The 18,827-nt window shown below is 43.2% G+C and overlaps 1 protein-coding gene across 1 annotated transcript; it reads left to right on the top strand.

Annotated features, from left to right (window-relative positions):
- The first annotated feature begins 582 nt into the window (after window positions 1–582).
- naa15b (N-alpha-acetyltransferase 15, NatA auxiliary subunit b) lies at window positions 583–16,959 on the top strand. The gene is made up of 20 exons (XM_062477787.1): window positions 583–853; window positions 4,492–4,576; window positions 4,775–4,879; window positions 5,407–5,564; window positions 5,961–6,095; window positions 12,089–12,242; window positions 12,346–12,465; window positions 12,740–12,835; window positions 13,081–13,187; window positions 13,275–13,347; window positions 13,476–13,645; window positions 13,877–14,029; window positions 14,202–14,330; window positions 14,618–14,831; window positions 14,946–15,139; window positions 15,235–15,343; window positions 15,473–15,571; window positions 15,889–16,032; window positions 16,319–16,416; window positions 16,552–16,959. Exons 1-20 carry the CDS (start codon window positions 800–802, stop codon window positions 16,744–16,746), a joined length of 2,592 nt encoding a protein of 863 aa, XP_062333771.1. The 5' UTR covers window positions 583–799; the 3' UTR covers window positions 16,747–16,959.
- Window positions 16,960–18,827: the final 1,868 nt, after the last annotated feature.

Raw genomic sequence — 18,827 nt, 5'->3', positions numbered from 1 at the left:
GGGAAAGGGGGATGGAGAGAGACGAGAACGATGGTAATGAGGGGCTGAAGAGAAGACGATAAATCGAGAGAGAAGAGACATGATAAAAAGAGGTAGATAAAAAAGAGTATGCTGACAGGATGCTGAATTGAGGGCAGCAGTACCTTTGTGTCTGTGTGTTTCTGAAAAACGTGTTGATGAATGATATTGAAACATAGTGTGGTGTACAGGAGTCGGAGGCCACCTGATAACAAGAGATGTGTCTAACCTTCTGCCTCGCACAATGCAAAACAGGGGTACAGGGGCATGGTGTCACTTTTTCTATGGCTATAGCCCCCTCTTGTGGGGAATCCTTGAATAGCTCACAGCAGTACGTTTGATTTGATTTTATGCCAAAACATACAGGCATACAGTCACTTTGAGGGCAAAACACTGTTTAAATTGTTTTATCTAAACGGTTTTCTCATTACTTAATTCAATAAAAGATTAAAAGTCCCACACATTCCCTTAATTGGGGGAAACTGAGCACTGGACAATGAACAATTACAACAGTCAGTACAAAAATGCATGATTAACAAAAAAAATTGAACAGCTCGACCCACCAGCGCACCGCATTTTGACCCGGAGAAGTTTGCTTGACTGCCATTTTGGGCTGAAGGCTGCCTGGTCCACCGTCAACCACGTGAGAGAGGAAAGACGAGAGCACGAAAACGAAGCAATCGAGCGGAGAGAAGGGGGGAGAGATCTGGCGACATATTCAACTCGTTCTTTATCTACATGTGCTGAGGTCGAGGGGGGAATTTAAATTGCAACCACAACAATGCCGACAATTACCCTACCACCTAAGGAGAATGCTCTCTTCAAGAGGATTTTGGTGAGCCAACACATTGATGCGTTATAGTGGGTTGCTAGTTAAGTGTCAATTGTTATATACACCGGCACCTTCATGTCCCCCTGCCTGGATTCCCAACGGCACAAATGTTGCTGGCTTGGCTAATAATCGGACTCGCCTATTCAGTTGTTTGCTAGCTAGCTAGCTAGCTAGATACCGTCCTTAGCCTGCTGCTGTTGTTGGCAACATGACAAGCATTGATGGGGACTAAACTGTCAACCAAGCTCTTTGTTTCATCTGCACTGGTGGCATTTTATTCCCAGCATTTACAAAATGTGTTTATTCAGTCAGTTGCATTGCGAGGTTATTCAATGTGTCACTTTTTTTAAAACAAATTGCCTGCCTGCCCAGAAAGTTTAGAATGAAAGAAGGCCCCTCACACACTGAACCATTGCTGACTTAGTGCTAGCATAGCTACAGTAGCTTGGCAAACTTGTTAGCCATCATCATCATGCTCAGCCCCCAGATAGCAAGATGTGTTTGTCAGAGATGTGCCCGGATAAGCTTTACCTGTATTTTTCTCGCAGACTGTCTGCTTTGTGCTCTTGCGACCTAGCTTTCAATGTTGATAATTAGTCTAGCTAACGTACCCTACCGTTTCCATTCTAACCAAACTATTAAGCGACTACTGTAGTAGTAGTACCATATGAGTGATATCGACATAGCTAGCTAGCCAGTAGCAAGGAGCTAGCCAGTTAGTTGTCAAACCAGTTGTTTGCCTGTCATGGTATAACGCTAAGTATAGAGCTATAGAGACAACATTACCAACTGCCTTAGAAACTCCTAGCTTGGTACTGGTAAAGCAATTGTAGTAACTTACGAACTAGCTTGAGCTAACTACTATGAAAATAGCTAGCTAGTAATTTGCGGTTAGCCATATTACTTCTCCTATCTAGTGAACCTGTTTAGCTGTCGATCCCTGAATGGAGGAAGAACAATAGTCTTAATCAGTTTCCGAACAGTCTCCAATGACAATGTGCAACACATACCGTATATATCCTTAGTTAGGCTAGCTATTTACGATTTTGGCTCAAGTAGTGAAAGTTCATTCCATCACTTCCGTTAGTTCGTCCAATAATATGACAACATTGTCAATAACAATGTGTGTAATTAATACATATCCTCGACATGCATTCTCAATTCCATTTCTGGAGTTGTAGGGTTCTCACTTATTTGGAAACGTAGGATTCTCCTGCCTATGTGCTGTACTTTGGTTTAATTACGTGTTTTGCAATACAGGTCTGACTAATAACCTTTCTTGTTGACATTGCCATGATCTGTCAAATGCCTTACTATTTCCCTACACGAATAGGCCAATTGTTGAGGGGATTGCTTTGAAGAATGCTGTTCAATGCTGTTCTTATTCAACAAGGTCAGGATGTTGAATTAACATTGCATTGTGTTTCTGGAGTACTAAATACACTCCAGAAGATGGTTTATTCTGTGGCTATAGGCAAGGGACAGAGGTCAAGGAACACTTCCTCTATAGAGAGAGCTTAGTTATTTACATCCTGATGGTACATAGATTAGACAACTTATATTTTTCGTCCATTCATTAGCAAGTTGACCCTCCTACATCGTAAACTACTTTGCCTTTTTATAAACACATTCAAGTTTGACTTGATTTCTGTTCAAATGTGATGTGCGGTGTCAGAGTAGGCTATTGACATTACATGCAAGTTTTGACAAAATGAAATTCTCCGTCTTGCCAAACCCCTTGGTCCATTCTCTTCAGCCTTGGCAGTGCTTCACTGGCAAGTCCCCAGGTTACTGGTGGAATAGGAATGATTCCGTTGTCACACAGTGCTTTTCGCCTGCAGTGTGGTCCACACAATTTCAACTTAAGTCCCTCCCCAGTGGCTTTCACAGCCTTAGTTGTCCATGTACCCTGTACCCCTCGCTAGCCTCAGTCTTAGTTGTTGCATTCACACACACACACACACACCACACACCACACACACACAGCCACTGTGGACTAAGCTATTTTTGGTGGGAGGTGTTGAACATACCAGATAAGCACTTCTGGTGTTACTAAGGTTACATTAAAGCTGCAAGTGGGTGTGTGTGTGTGTGTCAGTGTGTCTTCTCCTCCTCCAAATGTGTTTCGACACGTTTCATTCTGTACAACCTCAGATAGCTACTTCTCACATCCAGCGAAATGTAGGCTACAAACAGTAGCACCTCGATGGCATGTGTTTTGGTTGTAAAAAAAAAAACATGTTCCATATCGATGTTGAAATTCGAATGTGTTGGTGTTTTGTAAATAACGTACATAGATTTTTAAAGGAGCTGCGTTTAAAATGGAAGAGCCTAGCCTATGTAGTCGGCAGAGGCGCTCCATAGTGGAAGTTGAGTCGCTGGATGTGGCCTGTCCGTAAGGCCTATGATGCTGATACAGTGGGCCTTATCGTTTTCCTCTCTGAACATTAGTAGCAGAACTCATTCTGCTCACCTGCGTCTGACCTCACCTCTGGAGCGAGACAGTATGGGCCTGGCCCACAGGGAAATGGGTTTGGTTCTTAAGGTGGAGAACAAGTTTACCGCTGATTCAACAGCCTTCTTCATTCATCGCTAGCTACGTCACTCTCTCGCTTTCTTTCTTCCTCTCTCCCTCCTTCTCTCTCGTCTCTCCTCTCTCTTTTTCTCTCTCTGCTGCTTTTCCAAATAAATCTGTACAACTGCCTCATGGCATGTTTTGAGCTGTAGGCTTAGTTAAGATGGTCACCTCACTACACAGGCTAGGCTTACAGGGCTCTGTAATTAAATGTGAGGTTTGTCCAGTCCAGTTGAACGGACACCCCGCCCTTGCTCCACCAATCCAGTGCTAAATCTTGACAAAATGGGGAAGATCCCAATAGGAACAAGCTTGGTTATCGCTGTGCGCTCCAAGTGTCTAGGACTAGCCTTCCTCCCCTGATGCTAGGGAAATGTGTGCTGCTCAGAATTGATTTGAGATCAGTGTCTGGGGCTTACACCATCATACTGGACATCAGTGGTGTTAAAAGGCAGCAGAAATGTCATCTGCTGATTGCATGCTCCCTACACACACACACACACACACACACACACACACACACACACACACACAGGCTAAGTCTCTATCCAACACATTCTGTCACAAATTCTTCCCTCCTCATACCCCCCCCCCCCCCCCCCTTCTCACTCCAATCAGCTTAAACTGTGGAGTAGAGTGGGGATTGTGCAACAGGGAGCGATTCTAAAAATAACTTGTTTGGAAGACAGCGGCATTTGTAAGAAAGACCTATTGAATGGCCTTGCTGACCCACGCGCTGCGGGCCAGTGGGGCACCTTCAACAGGAACGACTGAGGCATGAGGGTTAGCGTTGTGGGGACCAGCCCTGTGTGTCTTGTGTAATAACAAGCGGCATGCACGCGCGCACACACACTCACACTTTTGTTTCACTGGGCCAGAATCCAGCAGTCCTGCTGTATCTTCACTTTCAGTTGGAGACAGACTGCTTTGAATCAAAAATCTTATTCCCCTTCCATCTTTTTCTTGCCACAGTGAGGAAATCTTGTGTATGTTGCTGTAGCCAACGTGTAAACAGTACGTGACAGTGGAATGATTTCCTTCTCTCTCTCGCTCTCTCTCTTTACAGCGATGTTACGAACACAAGCAGTACAGAAACGGGCTCAAGTTCTGCAAACAGATCCTGTCCAACCCCAAGTTCGCCGAGCATGGAGGTAAAGAAAAACGGGAGCGTTCCTCCTGCTCCCTGCACATCCTCACACCACAAGACACAGTGATGACTCCTTGAACATCTCCCCTCTCTTTACCTCTCTTTTCCTCTTTTGTCCTCTCTTTTCCTGTCCCCTCTCTCTCTCTCTCTCCCTCTGTGTTTGCTCTCTCGCCCTCGTCCCTTTACTCTCTGCTTTGTACAGAGACCCTGGCGATGAAGGGTTTAACCATGAACTGTCTTGGGAAGAAGGAGGAGGCTTACGAACTGGTCAGACGAGGCCTCCGCAATGACCTCAAAAGCCACGTCTGTATCCTTAAGCACCTGACACAGAGTGTGTGGGGGTTAGGTCATTCACTATGATTATAGTGCAGAGGTTGCTATGGTTGAAACCTTGTGGTTTTTATGAGTATGACAATGTCAACACACACTGGTCAGATATTGCATTGCAGAGCTGTTGCCTTGAAAGCGATTGGCATGGACTGTTTCCCCTCAGACCTACAAACACGTTTGAGCAAAATCCTTGCTGACATTTCCAGCAGATAAGTGTGTGTTGTCTCAGACCCAGGCTACTGTGAACGCAGCCCTGTGTAGAAACACACACACACACGCGCAGGAAAACACAACCAGCGTGCATTCAACACACAGAAGTGCTACTGTGTGAGTGTTGACACCACACACACACACACACACACAGGAAACTCAAGGGCAGATTTATTTTACAGGGGTTAACTTCTATCTGACAAAGTCAACATAATCTGGTATGTGTATGCCAACAATCCTGCTCGTATAGAAGTGTGCGTGCGCAGCCCTTCTCCTTGACCCTTGACCTCCCAGGCTGGCACGTGTACGGGCTGCTGCAAAGGTCGGACAAGAAGTATGACGAGGCCATCAAGTGCTACCGCAACGCTCTGAAGTGGGACAAGGACAACCTGCAGATCCTCCGGGACCTGTCCCTCCTGCAGATCCAGATGAGGGACCTGGAGGGATACCGGGTGAGGAGGGGTGTGGGGTCAGGGGTCTGTGGCTGGGAAGGCAGGATGGGGATAGAGGGGTGGGTAAGTTTACTGTTCTCTCTATCAGAGATGGGTACCATGACTCTGCACTTTCCTCTTCTTGTCTTTATTAAGAACTTTTTTGACATAACCAAATATTTTACAGCTAAAGTTTTCTGTAACCTGTATGGTTTTAGGCTAAATGTATCCTATGTCAAGAAAAGAACTGCTAAGTAATGTCCTTTGTTGAGGTACCAGTTGCTAACATGACATGCTAACCTGTGAGATCAATATTATAGCAGTTCTGCTAAACTAGCAACTAGTTTCCATCACATTCTCCATGCAGAGCAGTCAAGCTAAGCTAACGACTGCCATCCATCCTGTTCATATTTGCAGGAGACGAGGTACCAGCTACTGCAGCTGCGGCCGGCCCAGCGGGCCTCGTGGATCGGCTATGCCATCGCCTACCACCTTTTGGAGGATTACGAGATGGCCGCCAAGATCATTGAGGAATTCAGGAAAACACAACAGGTAGGCTGTCATCCTCACCACACGACCAAAACCATATCCACCCCCGGCACAAAAATACATTTTGATTTGTTGACCAGAGACGTGAGTTGTCCCATCATATCCCATTGAAGTGATTCAAGTGTGAATGAGTCATGTTCCTTCCACATATTTCCTTCTACAAGGGAGTGGTACAAAGGCAAGTCAGAACACAACTTGTCTTGTACTGCATGATAGCTAAGCAGGTGATTACTGTACATGTGACTCTTGAAGTCCTTTTATGAGCAGTAATACCATTCACTCAGGGCAAAACGAGAGATTACTTTTAATCGCATTATTAGTTGTAAAATGTAACACAATAAGATCAGCTACTGTATTATAGACAACAGCACATCCTATTAGGGTACAGAGCAAGATCATCATTACAATACACCTAGACTTTTTAACTGTAATGTCGGACACTTAGCTGGAATCCTATTTTCACAGATCTACCGTTCTTTTAGAGCAAAGCTAGCAGTATGAAATGCTTTAATGGCGTAAAATGAAGAGTTGAAAGTGGCGGTTGCAGACAGTGGGCAGTATTATCTCATATACCAAATCACTCAATTATTTACACTCACTAAGACACACTCTGTGCGTCATTTTCGGGGGTGGGGGGGGGGCATCATTAATGAGGAAGAGTCTAAGAACTCTGGTTAAGTGTAACTTTAGATAAGTAAAATCACTATCATTTCATGGTCAATACTCATCTGTTTATTGTACTTAAAAGAATGCAGTTACTGTTTCTTTGTATGCATGAACATCATCAACAATCATCAAACCTATGCATTCAGTTCATTAGCTGAATGTTACATACGAAAATTTGTATTGTATTGATATAAAACACACTATAATAACAGTACATCCCAATCGCAAAGGTAAGGGATATAGGCCAGGATTTAGTTACCCTTTAAAACTGGTACAGAAAGAAGTGTAAGAAGAACTAATCTATTGTTAACATTGACCTGTTAAGTGTTATATTTTGTAATTGGACAGCACAAGATCATGTTAGATTGTCAATACACTACAGGAGCTAACAGCAGTGCAGACAAAGGTCCTATTTTTCACAGATACGTTGATTTTCAGCAGAACAGGACTCATCGTTCCATTCCCCCAGTTGGCCTAATGCACGATGGAAGAATTCGACACAGTCTTGTTCTGTTTTAAAGCTGTTGGGCTGTCCTTTTTGCCAGTACCTGCAGTGGAGATGACACATTCACTTTCTAGTCCCTCATTAACTTCTGTGACAACTAGGTTGTAAAGGGGTGGGAAAGACCCTATAAAATGCTGAACATTTTCAAGGATTTTAAATCGGAAAATGTTGCTTATAAAGGGTTATTTTTGTATGTTAACTCATTAAGCAAGGTATAAATAGAGATGTAAAATAATAACACCTTTAATAATGGCTTGAAAAATAAATAAAGCTAATTAAATGTGCTAGTGGCAAGATAATGGAAATTCTGGCAAATGTAATAATTGTGTCAAGTATGACTACAAAATAATAAATATACATATACCGGTAGTTTCTAACTTGTTAGCTATTAAATTCAGTCTTACGCTGTGGTCAGTGGTGTTCCGTCCTCCCAGGTCCAATTCCCCTCAATATCTCTGTCAGTCAGACCAATCCAGACATGAAGGCCTGATGCATATAACCCATTGATGAATGTCTGTTGATTGTGGCAGAAAAAATATACAAAACACTGATCAGAGAAAAGGCTTTTCCTGCACTCACTCGCACACTCACTCGCACATGCGCGCGTGTGCACACACACACACACACACACACTCAAACACACCTGTTCCTCTCTGCTGTTTATGACCACCAGATAAGCTCCTCTTGCCAGACAGTCCTGTCTGCTCTCCTCCCAGGGTTTCTTTCCAGTAGAGGCATAGTAACAGTGACAGTCAAACTTTCTCCATTCATGGGGACAGCCTTCTAGAAGTTTCAAAGAATTTGATTTAGTCACAACTCTTCCTAACACATGTTCTTCTCTCCTCCTTTCACTGTGTGTGGATTTTTTTGTTGTAGATAGTTGTTTTTTTTAAGTTGAAAAAATATTTGCGATTTCTTTTCAAAAATAGGTTTGCATCCTTGATGAGGACTCTGCTGTACTCTATTGCAAGGCTCTCAACTAACTTTTACCCTCACAGTACGGTACATAACAGCGCTTCTAATGTGAACAAATTGTTCTTAATTTATGGAATTTTAAGCTAGAGCTAAATGTGATGATATGTTTCTCCCGCCTTGTGTTTAAAAGTGTTGAACCACTGGTGTATGCATTTTATATTGTTATGGTCTATCGTCCCGCAGTCGTCCCAAAGTCTGTGTTGAACTGTCCCAGACATCTAGTCTGTGTTGAACTGTCCCAGACATCTAGTCTGGGTTGTACTGTCCCAGACATCGTTTTCATTGAGGACGGGACAACGTTAATTTTGAGCCCTGCACACACATACTATATCACAATGTTAGAATCGCTGATTGAGCTATTTACAGAGGTAACAGAACAAGCTAAAATTGGTTGTTTACCACTGTTTGTCGCATTCAACCTTTCTATCGCTTTCATAAGATGGTCTCTTTCTGCAGCCAGATTGTTGAAGCCGGTCTGGAGCTGGTCTCTCTCTCTCTGTAGCTGGTTTCTTTCTGCAGTCAGCTCTCTCTCAGCTTTACACCAACAGAGAAAAACAACTCTGTTAAGCACTGCCTCTTTCACATGAGAAAAAAAAAAGAAGGAAGGATTTTTTTCAGTAGTATTATCCTATCTACTACTTGGACGTTTCAAGATTATGTAAAACTGAAACAGACTCACAGGAGAAGAGTCTCAGGGAGATGTTGAGAGTGGCTTGGAGGACACATAACAGCCCTACTGTCAAAACAACCAGTGCATACATTCTTCTTCCTGTAGGAGCAACACAGGAACAAACACCTAGGATCACTTGTCAGCCTGAGCCTTTGTACTCACTGAAAATGAGTTATGTGTTCCTTTGAACTGTAAGGTACACACATTTCTGTAAAGGAAACAGTTTAACTACATCCAGTTGGAATATCCAATGGTACAGATACCCACTTATTTGGAAGGATTTCACTCGGAGAACGGATGTGATGAACTACAAATTTGAGCCTATAGGGGGAGGTGGAATGCTGTGAACGTTGCATTTGAGATCATAAACTGGGGAGGCTTTAACGTTTGACACTGCTTACGATTAGTGTTCATTGGCCGCTCGTGACATTGCTTACCATTACAGACACAGTTCACACTGACTTGCATTCTTAATTCTAGACCTTCAGGAGGGTAGACATCAGTCCTAGCATCGCTCTTTCTGCGTTCTGTTTGATGAAACTCTGCTGACGAGGTGGTCTGGAGACATTATAGCGTCGACAACAGTTATTCTGAACTTCCCCCAAACGGTGTTACAGGTGTTACATGTATGTTCTACTACGTTGACACAATGTTTAAACCACATGAGTGTTGTTAAAATCGCTGCATTATAAGAGATGAGATGGCTCAGTGATGGAGATAAGTGATCCGGGGTTCAAATCCACTTTGAAGTATTTTTATGATCAGGAATTTTGTCATTGAATAATGTTGGAAAGAACCATTTGATTTTGGTTGGAAATATATGGATGACACACAAGCAATGAGTGCAAATGCCTGACATTGTGGAGCGTGAAGATGGCACTGTGATGACCCCTGTCTGTCCCCCCCATTAACATTCATGTCATCCTTCAGGTGTGGACTGTTAGATGTCCTTGTTTGTGTAAAAGTAAACTTCAATTAGCACAGAAATCACCCTCTTTAAGACCAAGGCCTACATGTCTGCATTTGAAATACGGTTTCATAATAATAAATTGAGCAAATACAGGACACTTTCATTTGCTATATTCACACAAAAAAAACCTAATTAAACACAGGACGAGTCTGGAGGGAGGTAGGGCAACAAACTGACCATGGCTGTCAAAGTTCAATCGTCTTTTCCGTGGTTCAGTTGATTATTCTTTTAATGTAATAAAGAAAATGTTTTTAGAAGATCAAGGTGGGCTGAAAGCAACAAACTCAATATCTTCATTCTATCTCACGTTGAGTCTGCCCTGCACGCTATGTCCTGCCAGTAATTACTTTATGGGACATAATATAGATTACAATAAATGTTAAAGAGATTGCAGGAATGTGGGCAAAGCAAAGGCTGCAATTTAGTAGGCTAGTCTGGCATTTGCCACACTTGACTGCTACATTAACATTTGCACTTGATAGATTTTAATGAATTGTGATGATTAAGGTCTCAAGCAGTAATACCATTGTTATGTCAGTTGGTTGTTGGTGTTTATGAGGCCTAGCTGTCATATAACCCAATAAGAAAGAATTTTGTCCTCTAATGATCATTCTCAGGTTTTTATGGCTTTCTGTTTGCAGGCATATTTGGTTCTTACCTGAATTTGCAGTCCTTGTCCTTCTTGTCCTCATATTTTCTCTTTGTTGCTTTGCTACTTTCTCGTAGTCATTAATATTAATATTAATCTCCATCTCCATGTATAAATCAAAGTTTGTATACTTTTGAAACTTCACAAAATGTTTCAGTTGTTTGTGTTATGTTCTTTTCCCATGTCTTTCACATTTCCCTCTGTAATTCTGTTCATGAACAGGATATTACACACACGTCTGTGGGTTCAGACCACCGACTGATATCCATCTGCTGATGCTTTCTAACATAAAACCTAAAAGTTAACTTATCTCAACATTTCAGACGATTGAGAATACACTTTCCTTAATACTTTTTGGCCAGTGGTGACATAATACAGTATTTTAGAGTATATATGTGTTAAAAAAAACAATAGTATAGCATCTGTATTAGTATGATACTTAAGTCTCAAGTCACATGGGAATAAGTTAGGGTCTTCACCACAGGTCCAGTGTGATATCAAAACCTACTATATTGTATAGGCAAAAATGGTACAGAAGTTGGGTTTTACATTGTACCAAGTTTACAATAGTTTATTTTCTACAGAACACAATACCCTACTGCAGACGTGAATAGCAATCAATTTTGAGACACTGTAACACTTCTTACAAGGTCCAACCTCTGCTTTTAACATTCACAAACAGGAAAGTTCATTTAGGCAACCAAACCACGAATGAGTATTTAGATATTCTTTTCACCACAGACTTATGAGGTGTGACTCGGTTTACATTTAGATTTAATCATATAGCAGACACTTTTATCTAAAGCGACTTACAAGAAAGAGAAAAGGGTGCATAGGTCAGTGATCATAAACAACAAGATGGCCCTAAAAACATTGGAGGTAGCCAAAACATGAAGCATACATTGTGAAGAGCAAATGCATGCCAATGGGTGGAGCCACAAGAACATGTAGTTAAACAAATTTCAATTAAACAACATGATCCTCAAAAGTGCTAGAGTGTACCTGGAGGAAAGCAAGCAACAATAATATAATTCACAGCAAGTACAAGTAGTTAAATGAGTTACAACTAACCAACAAGTGCAACGAGTCCCTCAATAAGTGTCATTGCGTTCCTGGAGGAAATAAACTAACATCTGATCAAACAAATATTTCCGTAGTACCGTTGTACTCCCGGAACAAGTGCGTCTTTAGCCTTTTCTTGAAGGTGGATAGACAGGTTGGATATCCTTCTTAGGCCAGAATGCTGTTGAAATGATCTGGCAATACATCATTACAACTTTGTATCAAATGTTTTAAAAGTTAAATTAAGGGTGGAAAGGTACAGATGTGGACCATGGACAGTATTATATCATGTAACAACATCTGCATAATAAGGTTTCTTTTTATTATTGGTTCTGTCATGTTGTATCATTTCATAGCATGTATCTGTTGAGGCAACTCTAGATTGTGGCTGCTTCCTACATTTTGTCCCAGCAATCAATTCCCAGCTCATTTCTTGGCACCCCTAATGATCATGCTGAAGGTGACATTCTTCTCGTCGTCTCCCTCCCCCTCTTTTCAGACGTCTCCCGACAAGGTGGACTACGAGTACAGCGAGCTGCTGCTGTACCAGAACCAGGTGCTGCGGGAAGCTGGCCTCCACAAGGAGGCCCTGGAGCACCTGACCACCTTCGAGAAGCAGATCTGCGACAAGCTGGCTGTCGAGGAGACGCGAGGTGGGTGTTTAGCGGCGTGAACTCGGATGTTCTCCAGTGTGCCGCCCGCCGGGCCACCGTATAAGAGGTCACCTCCTGCATGGTGTGTGTCTGATCCTTCCAGGAGAGCTGATGCTGAACCTGGATCGTCTGGAGGAGGCCACGCAGGTGTACCGCAGTCTGCTGGAGAGGAACCCCGAGAACTGGTCCTACTACCATGGGCTGGAGAAGGCCCTGAAGCCTGGTAGGCTGCTCTTAAACTACACAGCACTATCATGATGGCACAAAGGATAAGACTGTTCTAACCTGCAACCTACATTATGCGACGTAGTGAGATCTGATATAGAATACACTATATATATATATATATACTACAGTATAACGAATGCAACAATCTAGAATTTCTCAAGCTTAACTTGACTTTCACAGTTCATATTAGGAATTTATTGAAACAAATTCCTTGGGTCCGTATGGATTTCTCATCCTGACCTCACTCCTTTGTGGCGGTGGGCTTCTAGGCAGCGTGGAGGAGAGACAGAAAATCTTTGAAGATGCGTGGGTGAAGTACCCCAAAGGACTGGTGCCCAGGAGACTGCCCCTCAACTTCCTGTCTGGTATGACCAATCACGTATGAACTTGGTTCGTTCATTTGCTTCTTTGGTACCTGTGGAAAAAAAGGAACATTAAGTTTACAGGTGTTTTTTTGGTTGTTTTACGTTTGATTAATTTAGCAGACGCGTTTATCCAAACCCACACACAAAGTGTGCAGGAGAAAACCAAGGAAGATTGTAGTTCTGACAGTACTTTGGGCGTATGAATGCACGCACATAAACATCTCCTTCTCATTGTCTCACCTCAGGTGAGAAGTTCAGAGAGTGTCTTGACCGCTACCTGAGGATGAACTTCAGTAAAGGCTGCCCGCCTGTCTTCACCACCCTCAAGTCTCTCTACCATGACAAGGAGAAGGTAAAGAGGAACAAACACACTCCATCAGTACCAGCCTCCTCGTCATATAGTAGCATCAATAATGGGTCCTTTTTTTTTCTCCTGCAGGTTTCAATCATTGAAGAATTAGTTGTGGGCTTTGAAACGTCATTAAACAGCTGCAGAATGTTTAACCAGAACGGTGAGAAAAAGAAAAGGATAAACTATTCACAATGAATTGTAACTGATTTGCAGAAAACATGATTAGAGAAACATAAATTTTTTGTTCAAATGAATTTGTCATTTTTGTGTTGATATGGGTTCTTGCAGATGACGGAAAGGAGGAGCCTCCCACGACGTTGCTTTGGGTGCAGTACTTCCTGGCGCAACACTACGACATGATTGGCCAGCAGACCCTGGCGCTGGAATATATCAACACAGCAATCGAGAGCACGCCTACACTCATAGAACTGTTCCTGATCAAAGCTAAGATATACAAGGTAAGAGCATGTGTGTGTCACTAATCAAATAACAAGTATTCCCTACTTCCCTCATGTAAGCATTCTCAAACATAAAAAAAACCCGATGTAGAACCCTCAACATCCCCCAACTGTCCCAGACTTGAACATTCTAGAACAGTCACATCCTCCAACATTCTAGAATCCTTCTTACCATTTCCCTTCTCCTATGATTTTTCCCCGTGTGTGTCTGTGTGTTTGCCTGCTGTGCAGCACGCGGGTAACATAAAGGAGGCGGCCCAGTGGATGGACGAGGCCCAGGCTCTGGACACGGCCGACCGCTTCATCAACTCCAAGTGTGCCAAGTACATGCTGAAGGCTGGCCTGGTCAAGGAGGCTGAGGAGATGTGCTCCAAGTTCACTCGGGTGAGGAAGATTGTGTGCGTGTGTGCTAGTCATCTGTTTAGCTCTTGGTGATTTGGCAACAGACAACGGTGTCTGTGTGTGTTTGTCATCTGTTTAGCTCTCGGTGAATTGGAAACAGATGATGGTGTGTGTGCGTTTCTTACTCCTACATTGGTCTCCCTATGTTCTCCAGGAGGGTGCGTCGGCGGTGGAGAACCTGAACGAGATGCAGTGCATGTGGTTCCAGACAGAGTGTGCTCTGGCCTACAAGTCCATGAACAAGTACGGGGAGGCCCTGAAGAAGTGCCACGAGATCGAGAGGGTGAGTCCTCCTCACTTACATGGGCTGGCCTTTCTTCAATACATTTTCAATGTATTATTCATAGAGCACTATTAAAAACAATGACCGTTGACCAATGTGTACATTAAAACATGAATTACCATCAAATACAATCAGACCGGCTCAAAGTCATTCAGGCGCAAAAAACAAGAACTACTACTTCTACATTTTGAATCTAGTGCTACATCACACTGTGGCAAGGGTGTAATGTAGGCTGTTGACTGATGTTCTAGTATGTGTGACCCCCCCCTCTCCACGTGTCCCATCAGCATTTCGTGGAGATCACGGATGACCAGTTTGACTTCCACACGTACTGCATGAGGAAGATGACCCTGCGCTCCTACGTGGACCTGCTCCAGCTGGAGGACGTGCTGCGCATGCACCCCTTCTACTACAAGGCGGCGCGTACCGCCATCGAAATCTACCTCTGTCTCCACGACAACCCGCTGGCTGACGACAACAAGGAGCTGCAGGCTGACACGGGTGAGTGTGTGTGGGGGGGTGTTATCTAGAGGGTGGGAGGATGTATGATCAGTCTGTCTGTGTGTATTGGTGAACACACATGCCAATCCAATGTGGTTTCCCTCCGCCCTGCAGCCAACCTTTCTGACAAGGAGCTGAAGAAGCTGAGGAACAAGCAGAGGCGGGCGCAGAAGAAGGCGCAGCTGGAGGAGGAGAAGAAGAACGCCGAGAAGGAGAAGCAGCTGAAGAACCAGAAGAAGAAGAAGGAGGACGATGACGAGGAGATCGGCGGGCCCAAGGAGGAGCTCGTACCCGACAAGCTGGCCAAGGTGCCTGACTGGATCCACTGGGTGTTTCTACCTGATTGGTCTGTTTTGTGTGTGTTCGTCCTGACAGCCCTCTCTCTTCCCGTGTCCCCCACCAGGTAGAGAACCCACTGGAGGAAGCGGTCAAGTTCATGACGCCTCTCAAGCACCTGGTTAAAGACAAGATAGACACTCACCTGCTGGCCTTCGAGATCTACTTCAGGAAAGGTACACACACGCAGAAACCGTATACACAGAAACACACACAGGCATCAACAAAACTCTTATTCGAAGGAAGCCGTTGGGTGGTGATTGCAAAGCATGCTCTTATGTGCATTTCCCCCCCCCCCTCCCTAGACAAATACTTGCTGATGCTGCAATCTGTGAAGAGAGCAGTGGCCATAGACCCAGACCACCCCTGGCTGCACCAGTGTCTAGTGCGCTTCTTCAAAGGAGGTGAGAGGAAACCACTTGTTACCCCCAAACAGTCAATTAATACTACACGATTAGCAAGGTATGTGGGTCCACGTGTTTGGATTTAGATCTGTTCATCTGTACCCTCCTTTTCCTCCTCTTATCTCTCTTTCTGACCTCTTAATTCTCTCACCTTTTCTGCTATTCTCCTCTGTAATTCTCTGTCTCTCTCTCTCTCTCTCTCTCTCTCTCTCTCTCTCTCTCTCTCTCTCTCTCTCTCTCTCTCTCTTGAAACTTCACCTATCCATCCCCTTTGTGTCTCCTCCTCTCTCCCTGTTCTCCCCCCATCCCTGTGTCAGTCTCTGAGAGGAAGGATCTGGCCACGGCTGTGAGGACCGTGCTCAAGCAAGAGATCACGCGCTTGTTCGGAGACAGCAACGCCAACAGCTTCAACGAAACCTTCCTCAGCAAGCACTACGACTCCATACCACACCGAGTGGCAGGTAGGGCAACACACACACACACAGCTAGCCACAGATAGTAACTGCTTAGAGACTTGTGACAGCTTAGGGGCACATTACTAACATGACATGATGTATTTAGTAGTTTACTTAGAGGTATTTCAGTACTAATTAATTCAAATTATCTTCATGACATTAGGGTATTATGTATGGTGTGGATATTATAATGGTCCTTCTAAATAATTTTACTTGATTTGTTTTGACAAAATGCCATATACATGTGCCCTTCCTACAAAACGTATGATTAAAAAACAAACTCTTCCTGTAGCGGCTAAGATGATGGTTTACCTGGACTCCTCGACAGCGAGCAAGGCTGTGGAGCTAGCCACTGCACTAGACGAGTCTCTCAACAACAGATCCATTCAGGTGTGTTTGCGATAGTCATGTACAAACCATTATTTTAAAAGACTCACCCATTATGTATGTGATGCTTTTTTCACGGACTCATAGGGATTTTATTTTATCATTTTATGGGAATGTACTTTCTTGCTCCCTTTTTAGATTTGCAGTGAAGCCCTGGAGGGCCTTCGGAATGGCACGTTAGGAGATGCAAAGGAGAAGGCGGAGTTGTACCGCACGGACTGTCACAAGCTTTACCCCTACACGTTAGCCTTCATGCCCCCTGGATACGAGAACACCAAGATTGCCAATGGCGATGTCTCCCCAGAGACTGAGGAACTGGCCAATGACATGTGAGCAGAGGCGGGCTAACGGGGCGGAGGAGAAATGGAACGGAGACTTGGGGTACGCCGAACGCCATTTTCAAGCCACTTCTGGAGAGACAGAGTGGGTTGGGTTGTTCCATGTGGAAGCTTGGCTTCCCTCTCGGACGTGAAAAACTGGCCTGTGTGTGTGACATTAGTTTTTTTGAGAGGAGAGAGAATAAAAATGGCCATTTTACTTTTTTAATCTTGCTGACGACTACTCTAACTGAAACTGGGGGAAAAACATTGAACGGTTAGCAAACTGTTGAATGAACAAAGCAGATAGACAGTTCCTATGGAGACAATGAACAACGAGCAACACTGTGCGGTTGTCTGGAAGAAGAGGGGGCTGGTCAGACCGACTGCTGCATCCTGACCCACAATTCCATTGTTTTAAACTAATCTTATTTATATGAGAGAGAAAAAAATATATATAAATGTGCTTTATGGGCACAGCCATTTTCATTTCAATAAATCCAGCAAGTGAAACTCAAACTCCAAATTTGACTTCCAAAGCTTTTAGTTTTCCATAGCTCTAGAACGAAAATAAACTGTGGACTATTGAAATCCAGTGCTGTTCCCTTCCTGGATCAAATGGAAATGTCACCCAGCCCAAACCTGCTAAGGAGCCCAGACGTGAGGGGTGCTTGTTGTGCCCTGGCACATTCGGGATCAGACCTGGTCATTTCCTTAATAAGGGTTACTGTTTGGGTATGTGGTCAGGTTATTTAAACCTAGACCTCTACAGACTCTGAACTTGAGTTTGATTGAGACTGTATTTAAAGTAACTCAATTGGCAGTGGCTACCTAGCACTTGTGCACACATATATAAGCCAACAGCTAGGACCTACTGTCACCTGCGATGCACATGTTTGGATCTGGATTGACTGGTTGGACTAACCATCATGCAAATGGAAAATGTAGTCCATGAATGTCTAATGTGGGATTAATAACAATGCTAATCTTAATACCAAATGTTTGATTAAGACTGTGCCAGAAGAATAGGTCCAGTGCGTTGATGTGTAATAGGTCCTGCACCTTGCTTTTTCTTTTGGAAAGCCTCATCCAATCAGAAGCTGGTTTAAAAGGTCAACGTTTGAGAGGTCACTATGGAGGAAGAGGTCAAAAGGTTACCAGGGATGCAGTATGACTGACGATGTGTTTTTCTCTCATTTTTTCTTCTCATCTTCCACCTCTTAGTTGGGTCCCAGTGTTAACAATGAGATGGTGATGTATAGCTTTGGATTTTTGGCAACAAAAAAAAGACAAATGTTTTTAGCCATCTGTATATACAGATTTTTCTCTTGGTCTAGCAAAATTGTATGGAAATGGTTCTCTTTGTCAGATGACCTGTGACCCGTCATTCGTACTGAATTCTGTGTCATACCCACCCATACCCAAACACTACATCAATAAACACAGCCTCGTTCCTCTCTAACAGAAAGCTCTTTACTTTCATCACTCTAAGCAGTTTCTCTTCACAGTGTGATTTTTTTTTAGCAGTGTTTAGCGCCACCTGAGGATCATGAACGATAACAGACAACCAGTAGCATTTTAATTGCGTTTTTGTGTATATAAATAGTCAGTTTGAAGCAGAAATTGAATGAAGAATCACAACAGTGTGTGTCCACTGCCCCAGAACGTATATTTTGGACTTGGTTGTGAGGGATGGTTCGTGTTCTTTCCTCTCCCTCTATTTAAAGATCAGCCTGCCTTCTTTTTTCATATGTAAGACAACTACCCCCTGTTGACAAACACCTAAAAGGTACCAAATATACAATGCAATAAAAGTATTTTTAAAAATTAAGTTTAACCTGTGGTCTGTTGTATGATAAGATTATTTTGGGGGGCGGGTGGTGGGGCTGTGATGACAAATTGTTCTTTCTCCTAATTCCAATATTGCTAGTTATATATATATATATATATATATATATATATATATATATATATATATATATATATATATATATATATATATATATATTATGATAAATTATTCAATAAACTTTTACCTATTTTAGACGATAAAGGGGAATGTAGAGTCCATTGGGTCTGGTCGCTGTCTTATCCTAA

This window comes from Osmerus eperlanus, chromosome 14 (assembly GCF_963692335.1).
Source record: "Osmerus eperlanus chromosome 14, fOsmEpe2.1, whole genome shotgun sequence".
NCBI lineage: Eukaryota > Metazoa > Chordata > Actinopteri > Osmeriformes > Osmeridae > Osmerus > Osmerus eperlanus.
The sequence above is the reverse complement of the archived record's forward strand: the minus strand, read 5'-3'. Positions and strand labels throughout refer to the sequence as shown.

Bases quoted from the DNA above. Each gene is read 5' to 3' on its own strand.
- naa15b (XM_062477787.1), top strand. From the start codon at position 800: ATGCCGACAATTACCCTACCACCTAAGGAGAATGCTCTCTTCAAGAGG. The intron at 12,466-12,739 runs GTAGGCTGCTCT...GTGGGCTTCTAG, and splicing joins GGAGAAGGCCCTGAAGCCTG to GCAGCGTGGAGGAGAGACAG. The intron at 15,140-15,234 runs GTGCCTGACTGG...GTCCCCCACCAG, and splicing joins TACCCGACAAGCTGGCCAAG to GTAGAGAACCCACTGGAGGA.